At 42.5% G+C, this 27,233-nt stretch overlaps 1 protein-coding gene across 1 annotated transcript in view; it reads right to left on the bottom strand.

Annotated features, from left to right (window-relative positions):
• SGCD (sarcoglycan delta) overlaps positions 1-27,233 on the bottom strand; it is a 255,517-nt gene that overhangs the window by 85,379 nt on the left and 142,905 nt on the right. Inside the window, 1 exon segment of the mRNA XM_030211794.1 lies at positions 21,337-21,456. Coding sequence (XP_030067654.1) covers positions 21,337-21,456 — 120 coding nt within the window.

Raw genomic sequence — 27,233 nt, 5'->3', positions numbered from 1 at the left:
AGTAGATGATGGCAAAGAAAGACCTGTACGGTCCATCCAGTCTGCCCAACAAGATAAACTCATACAGTGGTGGAAATAAGTATTTGATCCCTTGCTGATTTTGTAAGTTTGCCCACTGACAAAGACATGAGCAGCCCATAATTGAAGGGTAGGTTATTGGTAACAGTGAGAGATAGCACATCACAAATTAAATCCGGAAAATCACATTGTGGAAAGTATATGAATTTATTTGCATTCTGCAGAGGGAAATAAGTATTTAATCCCTCTGGCAAACAAGACCTAATACTTGGTGGCAAAACCCTTGTTGGCAAGCACAGCGGTCAGACGTCTTCTGTAGTTGATGATGAGGTTTGCACACATGTCAGGAGGAATTTTGGTCCACTCCTCTTTGCAGATCATCTCTAAATCATTAAGAGTTCTGGGCTGTCGCTTGGCAACTCGCAGCTTCAGCTCCCTCCATAAGTTTTCAATGGGATTAAGGTCTGGTGACTGGCTAGGCCACTCCATGACCCTAATGTGCTTCTTCCTGAGCCACTCCTTTGTTGCCTTGGCTGTATGTTTTGGGTCATTGTCGTGCTGGAAGACCCAGCCACGACCCATTTTTAAGGCCCTGGCGGAGGGAAGGAGGTTGTCACTCAGAATTGTACGGTACATGGCCCCATCCATTCTCCCATTGATGCGGTGAAGTAGTCCTGTGCCCTTAGCAGAGAAACACCCCCAAAACATAACATTTCCACCTCCATGCTTGACAGTGGGGACGGTGTTCTTTGGGTCATAGGCAGCATTTCTCTTCCTCCAAACACGGCGAGTTGAGTTCATGCCAAAGAGCTCAATTTTTGTCTCATCTGACCACAGCACCTTCTCCCAATCACTCTCGGCATCATCCAGGTGTTCACTGGCAAACTTCAGACGGGCCGTCACATGTGCCTTCCGGAGCAGGGGGACCTTGCGGGCACTGCAGGATTGCAATCCGTTATGTCGTAATGTGTTACCAATGGTTTTCGTGGTGACAGTGGTCCCAGCTGCCTTGAGATCATTGACAAGTTCCCCCCTTGTAGTTGTAGGCTGATTTCTAACCTTCCTCATGATCAAGGATACCCCACGAGGTGAGATTTTGCGTGGAGCCCCAGATCTTTGTCGATTGACAGTCATTTTGTACTTCTTCCATTTTCTTACTATGGCACCAACAGTTGTCTCCTTCTCGCCCAGCGTCTTACTGATGGTTTTGTAGCCCATTCCAGCCTTGTGCAGGTGTATGATCTTGTCCCTGACATCCTTAGACAGCTCCTTGCTCTTGGCCATTTTGTAGAGGTTAGAGTCTAACTGATTCACTGAGTCTGTGGACAGGTGTCTTTCATACAGGTGACCATTGCCGACAGCTGTCTGTCATGCAGGTAACGAGTTGATTTGGAGCATCTACCTGGTCTGTAGGGGCCAGATCTCTTACTGGTTGGTGGGGGATCAAATACTTATTTCCCTCTGCAGAATGCAAATAAATTCATATACTTTCCACAATGTGATTTTCCGGATTTAATTTGTGATGTGCTATCTCTCACTGTTACCAATAACCTACCCTTCAATTATGGGCTGCTCATGTCTTTGTCAGTGGGCAAACTTACAAAATCAGCAAGGGATCAAATACTTATTTCCACCACTGTATGTGCTACTTTATATGTATACCTGACCTTGATTTGTATCTGTCATTTTCAGGGCACAGACTGTAGAAGTCTGCCCAGAACTAGCCCCATCTCCCAACCACTAACCATGCCTCCTAACCACCAGTGCTGCCACCCAATCTCCGCTAAGCTTCTGAGGATCCATTCCTTCTGAACAGAATTCCTTTATGTTTATCCCACGCATTTTTTAATTCTATTACCGTTTTCATCTCCACCACCTCCCGCGGGAGGGCATTCCAAGTATCCACCACTCTCTCCGTGAAAAAATACTTCCTGACATTTTTCTTGAGTCTGCCCCCCTTCAGCCTCATTTCATGTCCTCTAGTTCTACCGCCTTCCCGTCTCCGGAAAAAGTTTCTTTGCAGATTAAAGATCTCTTCACTAGAGCTTATCTGATATTCTTTTTCGATGGAGGGGATAAAAACGCATAGCGAATGAGGCCCCTAATGTCACTTCCGAAGAAGGCATGCCATGACCTGTGGGAGTACTGAGGTGTCTCAAGACGCAGCTCTAAAAGGTAGCGATGTAATCATGAAATTGCACTTGGGAATCTCAAGAAACATGTGCTAATTTCTGCTGCTCCAGATTTAATTACAAATGCTATTGTCTAAAGATAATACTGTAACTGGTAATCGCTATCGAGTGGCACCTAGAGGGCATATTTAAAAAGTAATCTAAAAAATAATTAAGAGTTATAAGAAACACTTTATGATTATCTTTTGTTTATCAATGCCAGATTGCTTAATTTTAATTAAATCAAACTGATGATTAAACTACATAGCCGTTATGTTTCCCTTTGGTGCTTTTCCCATTGATTTGTTTTGCTGATGGTAGACACCTTTCCCATTTCGGCTGGATCTCATCATGTTTGCAGTGGACAAGAAGAAGAGAAATGAGTGCGAGCCAGAGATTAGGAGAGAGTGCTGGAGTTAGGAAGAGAGAGAAAATAAAAGCAGGTATATATATTTTTTTACACTAACAATACTTTGTCAGGGAAGGAACGGAGACATAAAGGGGTTCGCATGCCATGTTTAAATATGAATGCCATAGGTCATGCTCCCTGACACAGAAAACACTCAGGGCCAGATTCTATAAATGGTGCTGAAAATTCAGTGCCAATAAAATTTCAGAACTCAATGGTATTCTATAAAGGGCACTTCAGGATGAACATTCTAGCGCTGAACTTTGGGCGTGAGGACTTACACCAGCTTGAAACCGGGTGTAAATTCTGGAACACAAACTGGACATGGTTCCCCGTTATTCTGTAACACTGCGCGGAAGTGTAGTCAGGTTTAAGGCATGTTTTAAATGCAATGGATCACATAAAAAAATAGATGCCGGTGCTGGCAGAAGTCTGTTTGGGGGAGCAACCGCTCCCCTAGTGCCGCCTAGCTACACTTCTGAAACTGTGTGCATCTTTTGTGAATACCCCTGACCTGTCCATGCCTCTCCCACATCACGTCCCCTTTTGAGTTGCATTTAGGTGCCTACTGTTACAGAATAGCGCTCAAATCATAATTAGTGTCAATAAAATGCTTGTTATGTCCAGTAATTAAATCATTGGAGCCCATTAACTAATTATTTTGGGTGCCGATTTGAGGTCTCTGTGCCCAATTTTAGCCACCCAAGGTTGGGCGAGCTTTATAGAATCTGGGGGCTAGCACACAGTTTACCGTGTGGTAACTGCTAAGTTACTACAAAGCCCCTTAACGCTGCTCTGGGCTAGCAGTTTAAAACATGCATGAAATGCTGAAAGCCATTTTGTAAGAGAGTCCCATAGATGGGCTTTCTGGATTGCTGGATTATTATACTACCAGTGCCTTCTTGGCTTGATATGGAAGCATGCTGAGCTGAACAAAGCCCATGACAATATATTAATGGGTACTCTCAAGTATGTTTTTTTTGTATTTTATCTATTCCTGCTTGTGGAGCTACTTTCATTGAAGGCCAGGTGAATTGTGCTTTTTAGCAAGGCACATTACATTTTCAGGCATCCTATCCCTGAAATGACCATCTACCTTGTAAACATCTGACTCTCATGTGGTGGGCTATTCTTGTTAGTTCAAATAAGAGCCACTAATAAACCCTTATTGCACAGCTCCTGCTGTGTTGAGATCTGTTAACTCAACAAGGACTAGTGCTGTTTTTTTAAATTATTTTTTTACATTTTATAAATGGAGGATATTTTGTTAGGATTAGTTCGAGTGATTAGTTTGGGTGTAAAGGGGGTAACTGTAAATGATCTTGTATTATATTGTACCATGCTTAGAGAATAATAATTTATTAGGCATGTAGTCAAATCGAATGAATGGATAAATAAACTATTTTCATTCTACTGGGTTTTCAGAGGCTGCTTAGCCCATATATTTCCATTCAACAGCAATAGCCTTCATTTAGAGTGGTGATCCCTGAGAGTTCGATTTTCTGCAAGTGGCATCTTAGCCAGCCAGAGCACATTACAAGGTCTTTCAGCAGCACTGAGAGTGGGCAATTACCAGGCAGCTGATTAACATGGGTAAACTGCTTTTAAGTTGCATAAATTGATTCAAATATTGCCTTCCACCCATTCAAGAACTTGAAAACGTAAGTACATACATAAGTACATAAGTATTGCCATATTGGGACAGACCAAAGGTCCATCATGCCCAGCATCCTGTTTCCAACAGTGGCCAATCCAGGTCACAAATACATGGCAAGATCCCGACACAGTACAAAACATTTTATACTGCTTATCCCAGAAATAGTAGATTTTCCCTAAGTCTATTTAATAATGGACTTTTCCTTTAGGAAGTTGTCCAAACCTTTTTTAAACTCCGCTAAGCTAATCACCCATACCACATTCTCTGGGAACGAATTCAAGAGTTTAATTACACGTTGAGTGAAGAAAAATGTTCTCCAATTCATTTTACATTTACTACATTTCAGCTTCATCACATGCCCCCTAGTCCTAATATTTTTGGAAAGCGTAAACAGATGCTTCACATCTACCCATTTAACTCCACTCATTATTTTATATACCTCTATCATAGAATAATGGAGTACAAAGGGAAGAAAATAAATTAAACAAGGGGAGAAAGCAAGTGGAGCATAACTCATGGAATTCTTTCCATCGTGTGTGTATGTGTTTAAAAAAGAACACTGTGATGCAGTAAACCAAACAACGATGACGTCACAAGTGGGCGCCATCTTGTCTCTTTTTGTAAAGTGATCAGAATTATTGCACAGCAACAATATGTTTTTGTATGTTCATGGCGATTTTCTTTCTTGTTAGCGCTGCATTCTCCTTATAGGCAACATTGCAGCCAGATCTCCAGAAGAAGCTGTGGCGAAACGGGTCTCCGTCAGGACCTTAGCCGACTTTTGGTGGATCCAATACATTGCGTTGTGAGTTTAAAGATTGCCTCAACGTTTGAAGACGGGATCCTCTACACTGTTGAATCATGAGCCACATGGCTCTAGTGCTGTGACATCTCTATGCAGTGCAAAGCATTATCACAGAGAAACAAACTTAAGTGTATTTTTGATTTACTTATCTGCACATAGTTTATTCGTTGATAGAATTAAAGAGACTAACAATTTTGTGGAGGTTTTTCAGACCTATGATTACTTTTTTTTTACTTGTTACAGCCTGAAGTGGTAACACTCAGAGTCCACATTATAGTAGTATTATAAGTATGGTGAATTTATGTTGTTGAAAACGGTGACATCATGCAGTCTCTTTATTTAAGGACTGCCTGAGTATGCATGTGTCAGCGTTTTTGGCAGTTGAACCCAGTTAGTTCCCGACCAGGAGGACACCCTGAAAATGAACTTGTTTATCCACTCCTACCCTAGCTGAGATAATATTTAAGCATTTCTCTGACCTCATGTGCAACTTTCTTTAAATCAATCATCTTACTTTACATAGTAACATAGTAAATGACGGCTGATAAAGACCTGTACGGTCCATCCAGTCTGCCCAACAAGATAAACTCATTTTACATGGTATGTGATACTTTATATATATACCCGAGTTTGATTTGTCCTTGCCTTTCTCAGGGCACAGACAGCAGAAGTCTACCCAGTACTGTTCTTGTACTAAGTTCTGAAGCTAACATCGAAGCCCCTTAAAATTTACACTCCAGCCCATCCCTATCTATTCAGTCAAGATCAGGGCGCAGATCGTAGAAGTCTGCCCAGATCCCGTTTTGTTTCCAATTACTGGCATCGCCACCCAATCTCCGCTAAGATTCCACAGAACCAATCCTTCTAAACAGGATTCCTTTGTGTTTATCCCACGCATGTTTGAATTCCATTACTGTTTTCATCTCCACATCTCCACCACCCTCTCCGTGACAAAATACTTCCTGATATTAGTCCTGAGTCTGCCCCCCTTCAACCTCAATTCATGTCCTCTAGTTCTACCACCTTCCTGTCTCCGGAAAAGGTTTGTTTGCGGATTATACCTTGTTTCTCCTTTCCTCCAAGGGATACATGTTCAGGTCAGCAAGTCTCTCCTTGTACAGTTTGCAACGCAAATCCCATACCATTTTCATAGCTTTTCTTTGCACTGTTTCCAGTCTTTTTACATCTTTAGCAAGATACGGCCTCCAAAACTGAACACAATATTCCAAGTGGGGCCTCACCAACATCTTGTAGAGGGGCATCAACACCTCCTTTCTTCTGCTGGTTATGCCCCTCTCTACGCAGCCTAGCATCCTTCTGGCCACGGCCGTCGCCTTGTCGCATTGTTTCTTCACCTTCAGATCCTCTGACACCAACACCCCAAAGTCTCTCCCCTAAGTCGTGTTTACTAATCTCTCCCCTCCTATCCGGTATCTCTCTTTTGGGTTTCTGCACCCCAAGTGCATCACTCTACACTTTCTAACTTTTCCTACTTTCTTACCTACCTATATGTTACATCTTTGCTTTACCCTTCGCTATCAATTATAATGTTCTATTACATATCGTGTTGACATTGTAAATAGTATACCATGCCACACTTTGTATTGTTTTTGAATATTTTTACTGCTGTAATTGTCTATTGCTCATGTTCGATCTATTCTTACTGTACACCGCTTTGAGTGAATTCCTTCAAAAAGGCCATAAATAAATCCTAATAATAAATAAATGTTAAATGAGTGAGTGAATTTGGTATATTGATGTGCTTAATTTTTGCACTTGTACTGATTTTATCATCATTAGCACAGCAGCCACTGAAATTTGGTGGCATTCTGAATGGCTCCTGAAGACACCTATTGGCAAAACACAGTCTTGTGTAGAGCAGTTAACAGAAAAAAATTAAAAATAATTCAAGCTGTATTTGGATCTTCAGTTTAAAGATCATGATGGGTTACATCAAGATTATGTGGACTGCAACTGTAAGGCATTTGGGTGCCCTTTTACTAAGCCACGTAAGCATCTATGGAGTTACCGCATGGCTACCATGTGGCCCTTTCGGTAATTTCATTTTTGGCACGTGTCCGCTACGTGTGCCCCCAAAATATTTTTTATTTTCTGGCATGCATTAGCTACGTGCACCAAGTGGCATTTGGTGCACGTAGGTCATTACTGCCTGGTTACCGCGTGAGCCTTTACCGCTAGGTCAATGGCTGGAGGTAAGGTCTCAGACCCAAAATGGATGCACGGCAATTTTGATTTTGCTGCATGTCCATTTTCGGCAAAAATGTTAAAAAGGGACTTTTTTATAGGCGTGCTGAAAAATGGATTGGTGTGCGCCCAAAACCCGCGCCTACACTACTGCAAGCCATTTTTCAGCGCACCTTAGTAAAAGGACTCCTTACTTATTTAAAGGACCCTTTAAATATCCACAATATTTTTTGTGGTTGAACATTGGACTCATACAATACAGGACATTTTGGATTTACCCTTCAGATGGTTATTTGATTAAGATTGGTATGCAGTCTTCCTACTGTTATCTACTGATGAGCATTTATGTCATTCTTATTTTTGAGTGAATATTGTTTTAGTGGCATTGTGTGACACTTCTGGAGGGTGATATATCAGGTGCTTTTAATTTGTTTGATTATTATAAGATTATTTTTGCAATAAAATTTTTGTAATAACCTATTCTTGTTACTATTATCTGTACCAGTTTTTATGAGGTCTTTTGCTCAACTTTTTTTGATTAATTAATATATATGCAAGTTTTCCTGTGTCTTTTATTGTTCACCATTTTTTCTTTGGGAAAAAGATGACATACGAAATGTCTAACATATTCCATATCATTTCAAACTGAATGCACACCCCTACTAAGTAAAACACTTAGGAGCCCTTTTACTAAGTTGCATTAGCGTCTACATGTACCCAATATATGCCAAAATGGAGTTAGCGCCCGACTACTGCATGGCTCTTGCAGTAATTTCATTTTTGGTGCGCATCCGATACGCACATCTGAAAAATATTTTTTTTTTCGGGCGCACCTAACAGACCCACGCTAAGTGACATTTGATGCGCGTAGCTCATTGCCACATGGATTCTTTACCGCTAGGTCAATGGATGGCAGTAAGGTCTCAGACCCAAAATGGATGCACGGCAATTTTGATTTTGCCGCATGTCTATTTTCAGCAAAAAAAAAAAAAAAAGTATTTTTTTACAGGCACACTAAAAAATGGATTGGTGTGCGCCCAAAACCTGCACCTACATTACTGCAAGCCATTTTTCAACACGCCTTTGTAAAAGGACCCCTTACTTTCTCTCTCTCTCTCTTGTAACTCTACTTTGGCGGGATAGCTCTACTCTTTAATGACTGCATGCTAATTATTTTTTCCTTACACTTGCATACTGAATAAGGATGGTGGAAAGTGACATTAGTAGAAATACTAAATTATTTTGGTCACACGTAATGGCAATGTGCTAAAGAGGGCTAATGTTTTCATAAACATTAACACATCTCAAATGTGCTTTTAGCACACAATTTAGTTCACATGAGTTCACAGCGCATTTATTGAGTGTTAATTAGTTCATGAGGGTTTTATCACGAAAGCCCATGTTAATGAGATAATGAAAATTATGCAAAACAGCTCATTACCTAGTAGCACATGAAAAGTAACAAAGGCAAACAAATACATTAATGCAAAAAACGTAACTGCATTTTGAAAGTGTTTGACCACTTCTTAGGCTGAAACTGTTATCTGAGAACCAATTCCCCCCCCCCCAAAAAAAAAACAGTTATACATGGGGGACTGATCGTAGGCCATCAATAACAAAAGCTGTTAATGAGAGCATACAGTCAAGAACATCTTATCATAAACTAGTGGAACATGCCCGTTTCCTCAACAATGAAACGGGCCCTAGGAAGGCTATCATGTAAGCTTTTTTTTCTCTCTCCCCTGCCCTCCCTTCCATGTCCAGCAATTCTTCCCTCCCCTCCATGTTCAGAGATTGTCCTCTTCCTTGCTCTCCCATCCGTGTCCCATGATTCTCTCCTCTACTGTCCTCCCATCCCATCCATGTTCATCAATTCTCCTCTCCCTCCCCTTCCTCCTTCCCTCCCCTCGATGTCCTGCGATTCTCTCCTCTCCTCTCCTCGATTTGTACCTGAACATTCTCTGGCTGGCTGTTGCTGGCTGCTGTTCCGTTCTTAGCATCCCTCCTGACGTCAGCTCGCCTCCAGCATTCCCTTCCCTCTCACTGTGCCACCCTCTGATGTCATTACGTCTTGACGCGAGGGCGAGACAGTGAGGGGGAATGGAACGCTGGAGGCTGGCTGACGGCAGGAGATGTTACGAACCCAGGCAGCCAGACATGGAACGTTGGAAATGCAAATTATTATATAGGATATGTGAAACAAAGCTAGCGTTCATATTCAAAAATGTGGACAATGAAAACCTCAGAATCGGCGCCAAGGATGCATGTAGGGCAGCGAAGGTGGAAGAGGTCACTAGACCACCAGGGCAGTAGTAAGTAAGGGGAGGCTAGCAATCTGCCCGTTTGTCCGGACAAACGGGCAGATTGGCAAAAAGAGGACGTGTCCGGGTAAATCCAGGCATATGGTAACCCTATATGTGTGTGTGTGTGGTGGGGGGGGGGGGGGGGGGGAGAGAGTGGCACTGGGCCTCCCAGAGCCTCTGGAGCCCTTGGGCACTGCCTGGTTTTCTGTATGGTCAGTCTGCCCCTGTCAAAGATTCTCACATTCTGAGGGAATATGGGGGGCCTATAGGACCAAAAGGAAAGAGAGTAGGGATAGGAGGACAGAATGACGAAGGAGTGAAGAGGGGAGAGAAGAGCGATAAAGTAGCAGTAGGAATCAGCATGTGTCCTATATAGGGTGGTAGGCTTGGGTGAAAGGCCAAGTTTTTATTGCTGTTTTGAATGTTTTCTTATGTGAATGGTCCAATCATAAATCTACTGGTAATACATTCCAATTAACTACAAGCGATTATTACAAGAGAAGTCAAATCTTAATTTAGCTACTGTTGAATGATCAAAACATTTTCCTGTGGAAGGCTGTGAGAGGCACAATACAGAATTAAAACTAAATTTAAATAAACTGGGGTCTCAGATAAAATGGAAGAGAAGTGGTAGAAACATATAGGAAGAAGGAAAGATATAAATATTCACTGCTGAAGACAAGAGACAAAGAAGGAAGAGACAGAGCTGAAACAGAAAAGAAGGAGCAGGAGAGCAGGGAAGGAGAACTGAAAAAGGAACAGAGACAAGAATGGGAACAGCTGGGTTTTATCAGCTGATCTGGCATTTTTAGCACATAATTAATTCTCGTCTATGTGGCATATACCTGCCAGACGTTTTCCATTGTGTTCTAAATATTTCCATAATAACACACTTTAAGAAATGAAGAGCTTGAATATTTGAGTCATATTATCATTTCTATGGGGAAAGTCACCTGAGGTGGGGGAATAACCCTCTCCTGCCCCACTAAGGTGTCCCAGATATGCACAACAAAAATCTGTTAACCTTACAGACAGGAAAACTTTACTGTATTGTCACTGTGGGCAGGACAGAATTGATCCTCTCTTCCAACTCTAAGGGACGAACTCCAGGCACTTCTCAGCCACTGAAACTGAGTCCAAGGGGGACTCTCAAATTCTCCTCAATACCCCTCCCCCCAGAAACAATATAAGTACAGAAGTACATAAGTATTGCCATACTGGACAGACCAAAGGTCCCTCAAGCCCAGCATCCTGTTTCGAACAGTGGCCAATCCAGGTCACAAATACCCGGCAAGATCCCCCAAAAGTACAAAACATTTTATACTGCTTATCCCAGAAATAGTGGATTTTCCCCAAGTCTAGTTTAATAATGGTCTATGGACTTTTCCTTTAGGAAACCGCCCAAACCTTTTAAAAACTCTGCTAAGCTAACCGCCTTTACCACATTCTCTGGCATCGAATTCCAGAGTTTAATTACACGAGTGAAGAAACATTTTCTCTGATTTGTTTTAAATTTACTACTTTGTAGCTTCATCGCATGCCCCCTAGTACTAGTATTTTTGGAAAGCGTAAACAGATGCTTCATGTCTACCAGTTTAACTCCACTCATTATTTTATAGACCTCTATCATATCTCCCCTCAGACACCTTTTCTCCAAACTGAAGAGCCCTAGCTGCTTTAGCCTTTCCTCATAGGGAAGTCGTCCCATCCCCTTTATCATTTTCGTCATCCTTCTCTGCACCTTTTCTAATTCCACTATATCTTTTTTGAGATGCGGTGACCAGAAATGAACACAATATTTGAGGTGCGGTCGCACCATGGAGCGATACAAAGGCATTATAACATCCTCATTTTTGTTTTCCATTCCTCTCCTAATAATACCTAACATTTTATTTGATTTCTTAGCCGCAGCAGCACAGTGAGCAGAAGGTTTCAACGTATCATCAACGATGACATCTAGATCCCTTTCTTGGTCGGTGACTCCTAACATGGAACCTTGCATGACGTAGCTATAATTCGGGTTCCTCTTTCCCACATGCATCACTTTGCACTTGCTCACATTAAACATCATCTGCCAATATCATAGAAACACAGAAAATGACAGCAGATAAGAGCCGGATGCAGGGGAGGCCCAAGGCAATCTGCCGCCTGAGGCAAGAGCTGAGATGGCACCCTCTCCACGGCCGTGGTTTGACATCTCCCCCCTTCCTTCTTGAACCCCCTTCCCAGAGCCTACCTTTGTTTCCAAAAGATGGCAAAGGCAACGATTCCCATAGGCTGCCTTGCTGCTGGCACTGGCCTCCTCTCTATTGCAGTCCACCTCTGAACAAGCAGGAAGTTATGTCAGAGGCAGGCCACAGTAGAGAGGCCGGTGCCGGTGGCAGGGCAGCCAATGGGAATTGCTGCTGCTGATGACGGTTCATAAAGCAAGGCAGGCTCAGGGAAAGGGATTGAAGAAGAAAAGGGGGAGGTGCCAGACCGTGGCCGGTGAGGGGGAATATACCAACCCCTAAAGTGTCACCTGATGCCCCTGCCTCAGGTGGCCTAATGGTAGGGCCTCCACTAGATGCCTATCCAGTCTACCCATCCACTATCATCCACTAACTCTTTCCACATCATCCACTATCTCTTTCTCCCTGTAAGAGACCCTACATGCCTGTTCTATGCTTTTGTTTCTAGGAAATATCTGGTAACCTTACCTTCTTCCTTCCCTCAAGGAATGTCAGCAGCAGCTACAAAGTTTTAAATATTTGGGTTCAGTTATTTATTTATTTATTTTTGCTGACAACCAAAAATGGAAAAAAAAACCAAACACACAATTCCTCTGTACGGACAGACATCTAAAATGATGATGGAAGCATCAGAGCTCATCTTTGCAAATATAATATGTGTAGAAAGCTGCTCTTCTGTGGTACTGCACTCATGAAGATTAATGTGAAAGAGAGTAAAAATCCAAGTCCCTTGGAAAATTGGCATATGCTCTGCTGGGAATTTTTAATAAAAAATGCTGCAAATTGTCAGGGCAACCAGAGCATGAACTAACAGCCAGGACCTGTGAGAGAGAGATACACACACTGCAGGGGGAGGAGGGACACTTTTTATTTAGAGTCTTCTTGCATGTAGTGGAGCAGCAAGAGACAGGAAAGGCAACACATTCATCCAGGCACCGAGAGAAAGGGAAAGGTCTTTAAATCAAAGCCAAAGGAAGTTCACTTGCTCACAGACCTTGTTAAAAAGAAGCTCTCAGGGTATGATAGAATTGTGCATTTTTCCAGCGACAGTTGTAGCGACAATGGACATGGTACGTTCTGCCCGATAACTAGGGAGGTCGACTGAACTGGGGTTTCAAAGGTTACATACAAAAGGATGCTATTATCTCTGACAAAATATCTGATGCTCTCAACCTTTTGAGGCTGGAATCACAAAATAGAAAAAAAATCTGGATGAGAGAGAAATTCTATGCTGGGCACTGTAGAATTTAAGCTTGCTTTTTCTCATGCCAGGGGTGTAGTGGTTATGAGAATTTGAGATATAGCCTGATAAATCTGTTTATGGACCCATTCCCAAAATGCAGAATGGTAGAATTTTGTCCATCTTTTAGTTAAAAGAAAGATGTGAGCAGTGTTCCTTCTAAGCTGAGCAGGAGTTATCCATATACATTCTTGCTTGTGGGGGGTGCTGTTTTAATATTACATTTTCAATATTGCGGGATAGGCAAACTCTGCAGGACTCCAGGGAACCTCATTGTCCCTAGCAATTGAAAACAAGACACTGAAACACCAGCTCCCACTGGTAGGAATTCAGTTGGAGGACTCCCGCTCAGCTTAGAGCAGGGGTGGACTGAGGGTGGTCTGGGCCCCTATGCACTGAGGGTGGTCTGGGCCCCCCACCTCTGTCGCTGCCCGCCAACCTCCTGCCACCCCTGCTGCCCCAGTCCTGGTGGTCAGGTGGCATCTGTGGTGGTGGGGGGATGTTCTTTCCTGCCAACTGCGCTACTGCTATTTCCCCACCTGATGGCGCTGCCGTGTTTTCAAAATGGTGGCTGAGACTTCCCACGGTAGTCTCGTGGGTCTCGACAGTCTTGCGAGACTTCCATAGGGAGTCTCAGCCGCCATTTTTAAATATGGTGGTGCTGGGCAGGGGGAATAGCGGCATCCCAGCAGGCTGGCCAGGAAAGAACATGTTCTCCTCCGCTGAGGCCATTAGCTCACCAGCAGTGTGCTAGGCATCCGGGCAGAGCCTCTGGGCTCTCGGGCACTGCCCAGTTGCCTGAATGGTCAGTCCGCCCCTGGCTTAGAGGGAACATTGAGTGTGAGCAGGCATGAATTTATGCAGAGGTCCACTAGTAGGCCTGTGCATAAACAGTACCATGTCCATTGTCGACACAACTAGGGTAGTAAAATGTTGTGGAAGCAAGTTTCCTGGTCTAGACTGCCCCACAGACCAGCAATCCTGCCCTGGACCTCTGAAACTGCCCCCTCTGCTGTTGTCCCCTGGTCTTCTACTCCAACAACATGATCCTTGATTTGTAGTGAGTAGAAGGAATCAATTTGTGCTCACAGGTTACACCCTCTCGGGACATCCATGCAGAGGCCAGCTCCATGAATACAGGCTTAGGCTCCACATTCACTGCAATTTAAGGAGCATTTTGAAGTGGAGATAAGAAAGCAGTGGTGGTAGGGCAGGAAAGCTTGGAGATTTACAGATGTAGGGAGGCTGTCATTGTACCGACACAGATATCACCTAGGGGTGACCTCTGCCCAAATCCATCGCTAGGTGTGAGAGTTCAGTCTCTAGGTTAGTCAGAATGAGGAATCTAAATATTAAAGAACCAGGTTCAATGGCCAAAGCTTCACATCACAATTTTTAACAATCGGCAAACACGAGAAAACTAATAGAGCAATGCAAGAGTGCCAAAAGTAAAGCACTGTTATTTTCAGAAATTTCAAGAACTGACTTTTTGAGGATTACTTCTGATTTTTCTACTAATATAAAATTAGATAACCCCCCCCCCCCCCAAATAATGATAAATTATACTGTCAAAACAGTGGTAGTTTTCTTAAAAAAAAAAACAAAAGTACTGGGTCATGACTATCTCTTCCACCTTCCCTTTCAGTACAGTGGAGGAAATGGAAGGAATTTGCCTCAGCTCATAGAGGGTTCTTGGTTAATGACCTGGAGTGATCCAGTAGAAACACAACGGTTTCCATCCTTTGGGGGGGGGGGGGAGTTATCAATGTGGGCTACCATTCAGATGGGTTATTTTACACTAACCAAAACCAAAGTTATTAGTAACTCTCACTGCATTAAATGGGACCTGTGATAAAATAGGATGGGTTAGTAGTAAAATAACATGTCTTAACAGGAACCCACAATGATAACTTTCCCCTTAGTGCGAAGAGTTTCAGTTTCTGGTAAACACAGCTGATATTGTGATGTCATAATGTCTCATTCCACCAATGCTCTGATGTCATAATGCCTCATTCCACCAATGCCAGCCTCATCAATGATGTCACAATAGCTTGACTACCCTATATTTGGCTCACTTTTATTACATATAGCAATGATTTTGATTTCTAGAGGCGTTTCTTTTTTCTTTAATTAAGGGACGAAGTTATCAATGTGGGCTTTTGTTAAGATGTGTTATCCCATAGTTACTAGTAACTAGGTCTCTGCATAAAATGGACCTGTGCTAAAATTGCATGAGTTAGTGGTTTCCAAATGTGTTCTGAAGGGCCCCCAGCCACATGGGTTTTCAAGATACATGCAATAAATATATATGAAATGAATCTGCATGCATTACCTTCACTGTATACAATTGTACCCATTACACATTCATTGTGGATAACCTGAAAAACTGACTGGCTGGCAATCTAGGGCAGGTTTGGGAATCACTAATTAAAATCACACCTTTCATCCAAAGAGAATCCTAATGTGCTTTGCAATTACAGTGCTTCCCAGACACATGCACAGCCACCTCTGGGTTAGAAAGTTCAGCTATTAAATTTGTTGTCTGTTCTGTATGACAGTTTCCAACAGAGGGAAAGAGAAGTTAACAATGTTGCTATTGATATTACCTCAGTTACTGCTGGGTAAGCGAAGTCAATATCTTTCCACTTTAATTGCATTGATAGATTCCAGCGGCCAGAGTTTCATATCATAATATGCCTATATTAGGTTTTATGCCTGTAAAAAGGTTCAACAAATCACCTTGTACAGTGAACCTAGCAAGTGAATCCAATCCTGTGAATGTAGAGGTGAAAAAGGTTAATTTGCATGAATGAGACACAAAGCTGTTCGCATGAATAACTGCTTTTCCGATCTCTACAGTCAGACACTCAGGCTGAATTCCAGGCTTCACGCACTTTTCCTCTGAAACCAGGGCACAGTGGGGTCAAAATCACTATTGCAAATAAATTTCAGCTGACACTGACACCTGTGACACCAATAAAAAACCTAAAAGGACATAATTATTGGCGGAACCTATTACAAGTCTGACTAGCTTGAGGCCCGTGTGTGATCGCCGAGAGAAATATGAACACATTAAAGCGCCTAGTGCACCAGGAAACCACTCTGAGGCCTTTTCAGAAACAATATCATAATTCATAATAATGAGAAAAGAGACAGAGAAGAGGAAAAAAACACAAATTTTGTAAATGGTACAAGGTTACTGAAACACAGCATCCAAGAGATTCTCTCTTTTGATGTTTCAGCTCAAGCCTGAAAGCACACAAGGAAAGGCATTCAGGGGCAACCAGGAAAATATATCATCTTATGCTAGCTTTCAGCGTACACCTGATCACTATCCGACTGACCCAGTAGTATTTTCAGCTGAAAAGGTAAGGGACAATTGTATAACTTGGTGCCTTGATATAGTCAGAAGGGGTATAGAAGACGACGAAAAGCCCCACGTGGCAGTAGTAGGAAGCAACAGTGAGGCAGTTGGACAAGGGACAGCTAAGGACCAAACTGAAAACCAAGCTGGGGTATAAATAAGCCTTTACTTCACAATTCTTAAATCAATATGCACGGCACAAAGAAACTCGACACAGCCGTGTTTCAGCAAAGCATATATGCCTGTCAGGAGTCTTTAGAATCTGAGATATGTCATAAACCAAAGTGTCGGTGTTGAATAACCCTTAAACAGCCAATCTGGTCTGCCAAATGCAGCAGAAAACATCCTGTAATCACAAACGGACACATATAGAGTCAAACAAGGTAATACACATGGAGGGGCATAATCGAAAGGGGCGCCCAAGTTTTCCTGAGGAAGTCCTCATAGGACAGCCCCGCAAAGGGGCGAGGAAACCAGTATTATCGAACGAGATGGCCGGCCATCTTTTGTTTCGATAATACGGTCGGGGACGCCCAAATCTCCACATTTAGGTCGACTTTAGAGATGGTTGTCCCAGATTTTCGGCGATAATGGAGCCGAGGATGCCCATCTCAGAAACGACCAAATCCAAGCCATTTGGTTGTGGGAGGAGTCAGCGTTCGTAGTGCACTGGTCCTCCTGACATGCCAAGACACCAACCGGGCACCCTAGGGGGCACTGCAGTGGACTTCAGAAATTGCTCCCAGGTGCATAGCTCCCTTATCTTGTGTGCTGAGTCCCTCAAACCCCCCAAATCCCACTCCCCACAACTGTACACCACTACCATAGCCCTTAGGGGTGAAGCGGGGCACCTACATGTGGGTACAGTGGGTTTCTGGTGGGTTTTGAAGGGTTCACATTTACCACCACAAGTTTAATAGGTAGGAGGGGATGGGCCTGGGTCCGCCTGCCTGAAGTGCACTGCAGTACCCACTAAAACTGCTCCAGGGACCTGCATACTGCTGCGATGGACCTGAGTATGATATTTGAGGCTGGCATAGAGGCTGGAAAAATATGAAAAAAAAATTTTTTGAGGGTGGGAGGGGGTTAGTGACCACTGGGGGAGTAAGGGGAGGTCATCCCAATTCTCTCTGGTGGTCATCTGGTCATTTAGGGCACATTTTTGTGGCTTGGTCATAAGAAAAAAAGGACCAGATAAAGTCGTCCAAGTGTTCATCAGGGACACCCTTCTTTTTTCCATTATCGGTCGAGGACGCCCATGTGTTAGGCACGCCCAAGTCCCGCCTTTGCTACGCCTCCGACACGCCCCCGTGAACTTTGGTCGTCCCCATGACGGAAAGCAGTTGAGGATGCCCAAAATCGGCTTTCGATTATGCTGATTTGGGCGACCCTGTGAGAAGGACGTCCATCTTGCGATTTGTGTCAAAAGATGAGCGTCCTTCTCTTTCGAAAATAAACCTGATGGTAAATAGAGCTCCTATGCCAATGGAGTGAGCAAGTTTAACAGCAATAACACCACAGCCAACTCAATGCCAGTAGCCTTGATATAGTCATCATAATTGTGCGTGCTTAGCGCCAATTGTATAAGGGCACTTAGGTACAACTAAGCCCTTACAGAATACTAGCATAAAGCTGTGATGGCATGATGACATTTAGGTGCGTCCACTTATGCTAGGTCAATGGCTGGCATGTTTAGATTTTCTATTCTACTCAGCATATCCAAATGAACCTTACTAAATTTTGAAGTTCAACATGTGCAGCAGATAAACTCAGGTTAAGCAAGAGTTTAGTCTCTTCCCATCCAGTTTGTATTAGCTACATTGACCGAGCAAAAAGTCATGAGATTACAGCTCCATGGACATACAACCAGTTGGAATCCAACCAATCAACAGACACCTTCAAAAGATCTTCAAGACCAAAACTGACAGGTCATCAGCACAATTCAGTTACTTTACAAATCAGAATCCAAGTTTTCACTTATTCTCAGGCCCATGTAGATCTTCCACATGATTCAGAGTCCCACCCCCTATCCAAAATCCCAGCAACAGTCTTGCTCTCAGGTCTTTTTCTAAATTAACCTCGATGTACACCAACCACAAGGAGTAAAACAAAAGAAATAAAAGTGGATGAGGTCTGCTTATATCGTCTCCAGATGTTGCGCCTATGTGCATCATGCAATGTATGTGTAATTGATAGTATTATTTAAGTTGTGTGTGTTGCTTGATGACACGCCCATGGCCCATCCAAACACTGCCCAAGTATAGACACCCTAGAAGAGCGCCTAGTAACTTGTACACTTATACACAAGTACACTTATACACAAGTAACTTGAATTATTAGCATCTCTGAGGTGCATAAGTGGCATGTAAATCTAGGAACCAGTTTATAGAATTGCTCCGATAGTGACTTATGGGGTTTCTGCTCTTTGGTAAGGATGAGTTCTGGGTCCCAAATGCATGAATGAAATATAGGAGCCATAAGCGGAAATATTGCATCACAAAAGTTATACTCTTCAGATCTCTGAATGAGACAAATATCCACAAAACTATTATCGGAATAAGACATGGATTAACCGATGATTGGTCAGGGTTCAGTCCTAGCTCACTGATTGAAGTTATTGTGGTTTGAATGTTGAAGTATTCCATATCCAAGTCTCTGTCCTCAGAATTATAATCTTTACTTCTCCGTTTTGGAACACACTATAGCAGAAAAGTGTGTGAGTTTTGTTACAAACTAATATCCCCAATCATGACTATTCATTTGGAAATCATTCCTTGTTTTCTTTTCTTATATTAAGACATTAGCCAGTAATGCCAAGAATCTGCAGCTGTATAATTCAGCGGCTAAACATCTGGACTGTCCTATACTATAGAAATGTGTTTCAATGAGAGAATGGGGAATCAAATAGACACAGATGGATCTCTGACAACTATTTCAGAGAAACCTCAGATGGAGGATACATATGTATATAGTTACATATTTTAGTGCCACATTTCCTGATGTAGAGCATGTAACGTGCATGTAACTGTTGTACAGTACCTCGAGTTTCTAGGAAAGCCATCTTTAAAATAAACAAGTAAATTTAACTTCCTGTGGGTTAGGCTGACCAGAGGTTTGAGTGCAAACATCTCCTGTCTACCGTACAGCTATCCCTTATATACTGTAGTAATCTAGACTGATGGTTCTCAACTCAGTCCTCAGGACATACCCAATTAGTCTGGTTTACAGGTTATCCAAAATAAATACGCATGAGATCAATTTTTAAGCACTGTCTTCATTATATGGAAATCTCTCTCATGTGTATTCATTGTGAATATACAGAAAAGCAGATGGTCTGGGTGTATCCCCAGGACTGGGCTAAGAACTACTGATCCAGGCAATGTTAAAAACAAACATCCTCTCCTCCCTACCAAAATAAATAAATAAATAAATAAAAACACTGCATATTTGTAGCTAGTTCACCTGTGCGGTGAAAAATAAAATCCCACCCAGAGAAGGATGAGACCTTTGTCACAGTACTAACCATTCTTTATCCAACAAAATCTTGCTCATTATGGGGTCCCTTTAACCAAGCTGTGTTAAAAAATGGGCCTGTGCTGGTGTCAGTGTATGTTTTTGACACACACTAAGGCCTCCTTTTACTGTAGCAGGTAAAAGACTGTTTTTTTTTTGTTAAAAGAAATGGCTGTGCAGCAAGTGAACCATTTGCCGTGTGGCCATTTGGGGGGGGGGGGGGGGAGGAAACTTACCACCACCCATTGAGGTGGCGGTAAGGGCTCCAGCGCTAACACGGTGGTAACTGGGCAGCGCATGGCACTGCTAGAAGTGATGCGAGCTGGGGGTGGGACCTATCACTGAGCTGCTGCGGTAGCCCAGCAGTAGTTCCGAATTAGCACGTGGGAAGCCCACATTGGGCTTACCGCCGCTTCGTAAAAGACCTCTATGTATTCCTCAATTTGCTCACTTAATATCACAAACATATATAAAGATAAATATAAATAATTTATTTATTTGGATTTATTTACCACCTTTTCAAAGAAATTCACCCAAGTTGAACAGCAGTGAAAATATTGAAATAAGCCGACTGCCTTTTTAACAGCAAGAATGCGCTAAAAAGAACAAACTACTGGAACCCAAGTAAAACTGAGCTCTGGTGGGTCCCTACCACAAGTTGGCACATACTGGACATAAAAATATCTTTTGGGAAAGAGATGAACTCCCCCTTTAATCACAAGGCAGGAATCTTGGGGTACAGCTAGACTCAATACTTACATTAATCCCTCAAATCCAAGCAACCTTCAGGAGCTGCTTCTATCACTTGGGACAACTATGCTGCCTCTCTCCATACATTGAGAAGGCAAATTTTGTCACAGTGGTTGGCGCTATAACATGACCTGAGCTGCCATTAGGATAGAGGTTCTATGCATGAGATAAAGTTTCATACAATGGGAGCAATGCATGCACATTTATCTTATGCATATTTATTGTAGATATCTTGAAAGCCAGACTAGTTTGGTAGTTCCCAAAGGATTGGGTTGAGAACCTTTATCCCAGATTTGACCAAATTCAGTCCTCGAGGGCTGAAAGCATACCAGGTGTTCAGGATATCCCTAATGAATATGCAATGATACAGAGGGCATGCAAATATTTCTCATGCATATTCATTAGGGATATCCCAAAAACCTGGCCTGTTTGCAACCCTCGAGGACTGAACTTAGATAAGCCTGCTCTACCCTCAGGGGAGTTCAGGTCAACTAATCAAAAACCATGAAATATTTATTATTCTTCAGTTTATCTGCCTGTAGAGAAGATTTCATCTGTGCTTTTTGTAACATCAGAAAAACAGTACTGTCTTTGAACTTCTTTAATCTTGTTGCAGACCTTGAAATAACTTTTCAAAAAAGCTTAGTAAGAAAAAAATGTACTTCATTACCTAAAACTCTCAGTCTCTCTGCTCCAACGACCACCTCATTGTCATCTGCAGAAAAGAGCAAGTTTCCAGAATTTGACTTCACCTCAAATCTTTTTCCATATGCTTCTATCGCCCGTGATCCTGTGGGAAGAAAAATATTAATGATAGAGATTTGTTGAGACTGTATTAAAATAAACTTGTGCCAAAATCAGAGTGCTTGAGTATTTACCGTGTTGTCTTTCATTGCTGGTGACTGAGAATTTTTGGGAAATATTCACTTGTACATTTGGGTTTTCAGCTCAGATGAAACTAACGTCTATGCTATAGTCATGAGCCTTCACTCAGAATTGCCCATTTTCCATTCCCACACTATAGGTTGTTTAACCCAACCACTGCAGTGACCATTGTCTGCTATGGTCCGATCAGCTGAGCTCCCTCTGGAATTGAGGGACCTAAGTATGGCCACTAGGTGTCACCCTCCCAGAAGGGAGGGTGCCTCTACAGCATTTTCTTTTTTGGAGGGGAGTTATCAACGTGGGATACCATTAAGAAGGGTTATTTTTCTGAAAGTTGTACTATTATAGCACAGAGTCCCATTTTATGCAATGAGACCCTGTGCTAAACTAGCATGACCTGTGGTAAAATAACCCATCTTAACAGCAGCCCCTTATCTTATTAAACACATTTGGTTAGAAGGTAATTTTAGAACAGGGCACACGGCAACACATTTACCAATGTGCTTTAATGAAATAACTTACCAGAAAACTCCTACACAAAACTACACCTGTAACAAGGCAGAAGTAACTTTGTCCATGTATGCACTGGTGAAAATTGGTGCACACATATGTAGTTTATTACATTACATGCATAAGTGCCAAACTCACCCTTGTTCTACCTATTCGTCATTCTAGGTTCACTTATTTATTTATTTCAAGTGCTCGAAATGCCACCGATCATCCCAAGTATATAAAAGGCAGTACTATGATTTCTGAGCTCATATACTCCCAGTCAATTTTATAAGCACCTATTCAAGCATTTAAAATATTGCACTAGGTTAAAGGTTTTGATTCCAGCCAAAACTGAAACCGCAGCTGAAATTCGCCACTTGGTTTTGGCTGGAACCAAAGCTGAAACTGAAAACGACTTGCCCTTCCTGCCCCCGCTAGGCAGAAAACGCATACCGCCACGCCTCCCGGCGGTCCCAGCAGCCATTTTGAGATTGGCACCCAGCATTTTCAGTGGCAGCAGGGGGCAGGAATGAGTGGGTTTGTTAAGGCAGGCCTAGGGAGGCAGGGTGGTCAAGCAGTGCAGGAGGCCAGGTCTCTGCTGGGGGGGGGGGCAGCACAAACCATTTTCTGCAAGATGGAGGTGGGGGCGTGGGCGCGGTAGTAACAGAGTGATCGCAGGTGGGGTGCAGAGGAGAGGGGAGGGGGAGAGTTTCAGTTTCTGCCAAAATCTATGCTCCTAAACTTACGCTCTTAAAATTTATGTACCTAAATATATGAGCATAATTTATGCTCCTAAATTTACGTTCCTAAATGTAGGTTCCTAAATTACAAGAATAATCTACTTTGGAGCATAGAGTAGGCTCGTAATTTAGAAGCATAAATTTAGGAGCGTAAATTTTGGAGCATAAATTTAGGAGCATAACTTTTATAGAATAAGGCCCATGACACCTAATTACTACCAATTAAGTGCTTGGTAAGACCAGTTATTGATTGTTAATGCCTAATTGACTAATTAGTTTATGCACAGATCTGGGATCTGCAACCAAATTTGGGCAACCTATACAGAATTTGGGGAGACAGTGAGGCATATTTTCAAAGCACTTTGGGAGGCTAAGTTCCATAGGTTTCTATGGAACTTTGGGAGGCTAAGTGCTTTGAAAATGAGCCTGAGTGTGCACTCTGTAAGAATAGTGAGCCCTATAATTGGCACAAAAATGACAAATGTCTGCAAATGACAGGCAGAAGATAACCACAGAAGTGGAGGAGTGTGGAACACTACGAAGGTAGGTACTAGAAGGGTGGAGTAGTGTAGTCACTTCCAAAGAGGACCATGTGGATGATGAAGATTTTAAACCATTTATTCCATAAAAGTACTTAAAAGACTCGACACAGCACTGTGTTTCGGCTACAATGCCTGCATCAGGAGTCTCAATAAATCATTGATGTTAAAAAAAACTTTGTGGTTCTGACTGTTGATAAAGCTGATAAATCTGATAAAGTGGCAACTGCCAGAAATCCCATACAACAGACAAGACTGGGAGAGAAGCTGCTGTGATCCTCAGGGGAGGGGCAGTTGCAGAACAACCTCAGGAAGCAGATTTATCGAGACTCCAGATGCAGGCATTACAGCCAAAACACAGTGCTGTGTCGAGTCTTTTAAGTACTTTTATGGAACAAACAGTTTTAAATCTTCATCGTTCACGTGGTCCTCTTCGGAAGTGTCCTGTTGAATACACTACTAGTACTTGCAAATGACAGCCCATCCCTAGATATGAATTGATTTGCCTCAGGCCTTGCCACTTCTATATATAAAACAGGATTACCATGATGTGGCCAGAAAAGTTCAGTCCTACTCAAAATCATACAGCACACAGTCTGTATCCCTTAGCTTTTATATGCTTTTCAGTAAATGCCATGCAGTATGGTCTATCACTGTATAAAAGTTGTCGGAGGACTTCGGCTCTGTCAAAAGAGAATCATTCAAGCAAACCGATCATTCTAGCGCAAATAAATAGCCAATCATCAACAAGCTCAATAAGTTCCTTTTGAATGTGAGAATATGGGAGTTTAGGGTTGAATTTATTCCTCTCCTCAAGGTGATTTTCTCTCTTGCAGCTTAAATCATTGCTTACTGAAGCTACTTATTTCATTATTTAGTGCTGTGACTGCAGGCCAGATGTTCTGTAAGCAAGTCAGACAATCCAATCTAATGTAGAAACAAGAAGTTTATGGATTACTGGCTCTGCCACTCAGCAATTCTTCCCTCCATCTCTGGTTTACTCTATTTATAGAAGAAGAAAATATGGTAAAGAATGCAATACTTTGTCAGACATCATCTCCAAACTGGAATATTCAGTCTGGATTATAAGAGGGAGGCCTGGGGTTCAGTTCTGATTGTAATGGCCTTATGTACCATGTATCTTATTTTTTTTTCCTTCTATAGACACAATTAGGACAAATCTTTTAGAACATTTGGAGGGGCATAATCGAAAGGGACATCCTCGTTTCGATTTGGATGTCCTCGCAGAATGTCCCGATCCAGGGGCGGGGAAACCCATATTTTCGAAACAAGATGGACATCCATCTTTTGTTTCGATAATACGGTCAGGGACATCCAAATCCTTAAATTTGGTCGTCCCTAGACTTGGTCGTTTCTGATTTTTGGTGATAATGGAAACCAAGGACGTCCATCTCAGAAATGACGAAATGCAAGCCATTTGGTCGTGGGAGGAGCCAGCATTCGTAGTGCACTGTAGTGGACTTCATAAATTGCTTCCAGGTACATAGCTCCCTTACCATGTGTGCCGAGCCCCCCAACACCACCCAAAATCCCAAACCCACTACTCACAACTGTACATCACTACTATAGCCCTTAAGAGTGAAGGGGGCACCTAGATGTGGGTACATTGGGTTTCTGGTGGGTTTTGGAGGGCTTGCTGTTTCCTCCACAAACATAACAGGTAGGGGGGATGGGGCTGGGTCCGCCTGTCTGAAGTGCACTGCATTCACTAAAACTGCTCCAGGGACCTGCATACTGCTGTGATGGACCTGAGTATGACATCTGAGACTGGCAATCAATATTTTTAAAGATGTTTTATGTGGGTGGGAGGGGGTTAATAAGGGGAGGTCATCTCGATTTTCTCCACTGGTCATCTGGTCATTTCGGCCACCTTTTTGTGCCTTGGTCGTAAGAAAAACACGACCAGGTAAAGTGTCAGCGTTGTCCTTGTTTCTTTCGATCCTGGCTTGAGGACATCCTGGTGTTAGGCACGCCCAAGTCCCGCTTTTGCTACGCCTCCAACACGCCCCCTTGAACTTTGGCCGTCCCTGCGACGGAAAGCAGTTGGGGACGTCCAAAATTGGCTTTCAATTATACCGATTTGGATGACCCTGTGAGAAGGACGTCCATCTTCCTATTTGTGTCGAAAGATGGATGTCCTTCTCTTTTGAAAATAAGCCCGTTGGCCTCCAAACTGTCCTCCATATTTATGCTAAGGATGTTTCTGCAACCTAACCCTAGCATGTTTGTATGTTATAAAACAATGTGATGTAATAGAAAATGAGTCTGGTATGTCTATTGCTGAGAGTGGGAGTTCCCATCCTGTGATGTAATTGAGGGATTAATGGGAAGGCCAATAGGGAAAGTGAAGCAATTCCTTTAGGCCAGATAGGCCTAACTAGGTGAAGGCATTGGAGAGGCTTACAGACCAAGGGAAGGACTGAAAGAAGAGCCAGTAGAACTGTTATTTGAAGCACTGGAGGTGTTAAGGGACAAACAAGTGTTCCTGAAGAAGTCCAGCTTCTAGTCAGTTTGTTGTATTCCTGAGTGAGTGGGACTGACACAGTGCATCTTTTTTTACCTTCTGGGAAGTTCAGTTTATGGAGGGAGATACTGAACCCTGGTGCATTCAAAACACATAGAGAGGGAAGGGAAAGGGGACTTGATATACCGCTTTTCTGTGTTTTTTGGGCTTTTTTTCGGAACTACATTCAAATCAGTTTACATAGTATATACAGGTACTTAGTTGTACCTTGGGCAATGGAGGGTTAAGTAACTTGCTCAGAGTCACAAGGAGCTGCAGTGGGAATTGAACCCAGTTCCCCAGGATCAAAGTCCACTGCACTAACCACTAGGCTACTCCTTGAGCATTTTTTTTGCAGAGGGTTTGGTAGTGAGGGATTTTTGAGTGTTTTAAAATTTTGTAAAGAGGTTCACTGGCACAGATACTAGAGGTACTCGGTGGAAGCAGTGGGAAGATGTTGTGATATTTTGGACTAGAATCCTGTAACAAACCTATAATACATGTAGTGATTGATTAAACACTCACTTCGCACCTGGACTAGCTTGCTACACACACAATAACTTAGACCAGTTCCTCATATCTTGTTTAACTGTACAATAATTTTGCCTTCAGTATAGCCACCCATCTATTTAGCCCAACTGACTCATCTTGTCTTCATCTATATATCTGTATTTGGCCCCTCGGCTACATAGAAAGCATTAACATCATAACTATGTCATTTCCATGTTCTAATGTGTGCTTATTAGGTGTTTCATTAGTATTATGCTGACTTCGTATTATATCTATGTTATTTGAACATTCTTCCAGGCTTTCTATTATAGTATTGTTTGTATTGTACTGACATCATATTTCCAAGTTTACCTAATTTATTGCATTTATGTTTATATTTGGTCATTTTACTATTGCTACGATGTTAACAAAATTGTAAGTTTTACGCTAAACTGGACCTGCTGTATATCACCTTGAGCGAATCTGTTCATAAAAGCGGTTAATAAATCCCAATAAAAAAGTAAACAATATTTTCCAGGAAAAGGGGAAAATTGAAAAGTTTGAGGTACTCAGCCTGGATCCATGAATAAGGAAGAAGGTGGGTGTCCACCTAAGGAAGCCGCATTGAGCCTGCATTGTGTGGGAAAGCGCGGGGTACAAATGTAATAATAATAATAATAATAATAATAATAATAATATCTTGCAAGGAGATCAGGAGAAGGGACCTATCCAGTACCACCACAGGGAGACAGAGAGTTCAAAGAGAAGCCTCCCATATACCTCGGTGTTCTGGAAAAACACTAACATCATGATCTTATGAGAATTATGGAAGACGAAGAGGCTGTGATCAACTGGGACATTTCCATTCCAACCAATAAGCATGATGCAAGGAAACTGG

The sequence above is a fragment of the Microcaecilia unicolor genome, chromosome 8 (genome assembly GCF_901765095.1).
Source record: "Microcaecilia unicolor chromosome 8, aMicUni1.1, whole genome shotgun sequence".
NCBI lineage: Eukaryota > Metazoa > Chordata > Amphibia > Gymnophiona > Siphonopidae > Microcaecilia > Microcaecilia unicolor.
The sequence above is the reverse complement of the archived record's forward strand: the minus strand, read 5'-3'. Positions and strand labels throughout refer to the sequence as shown.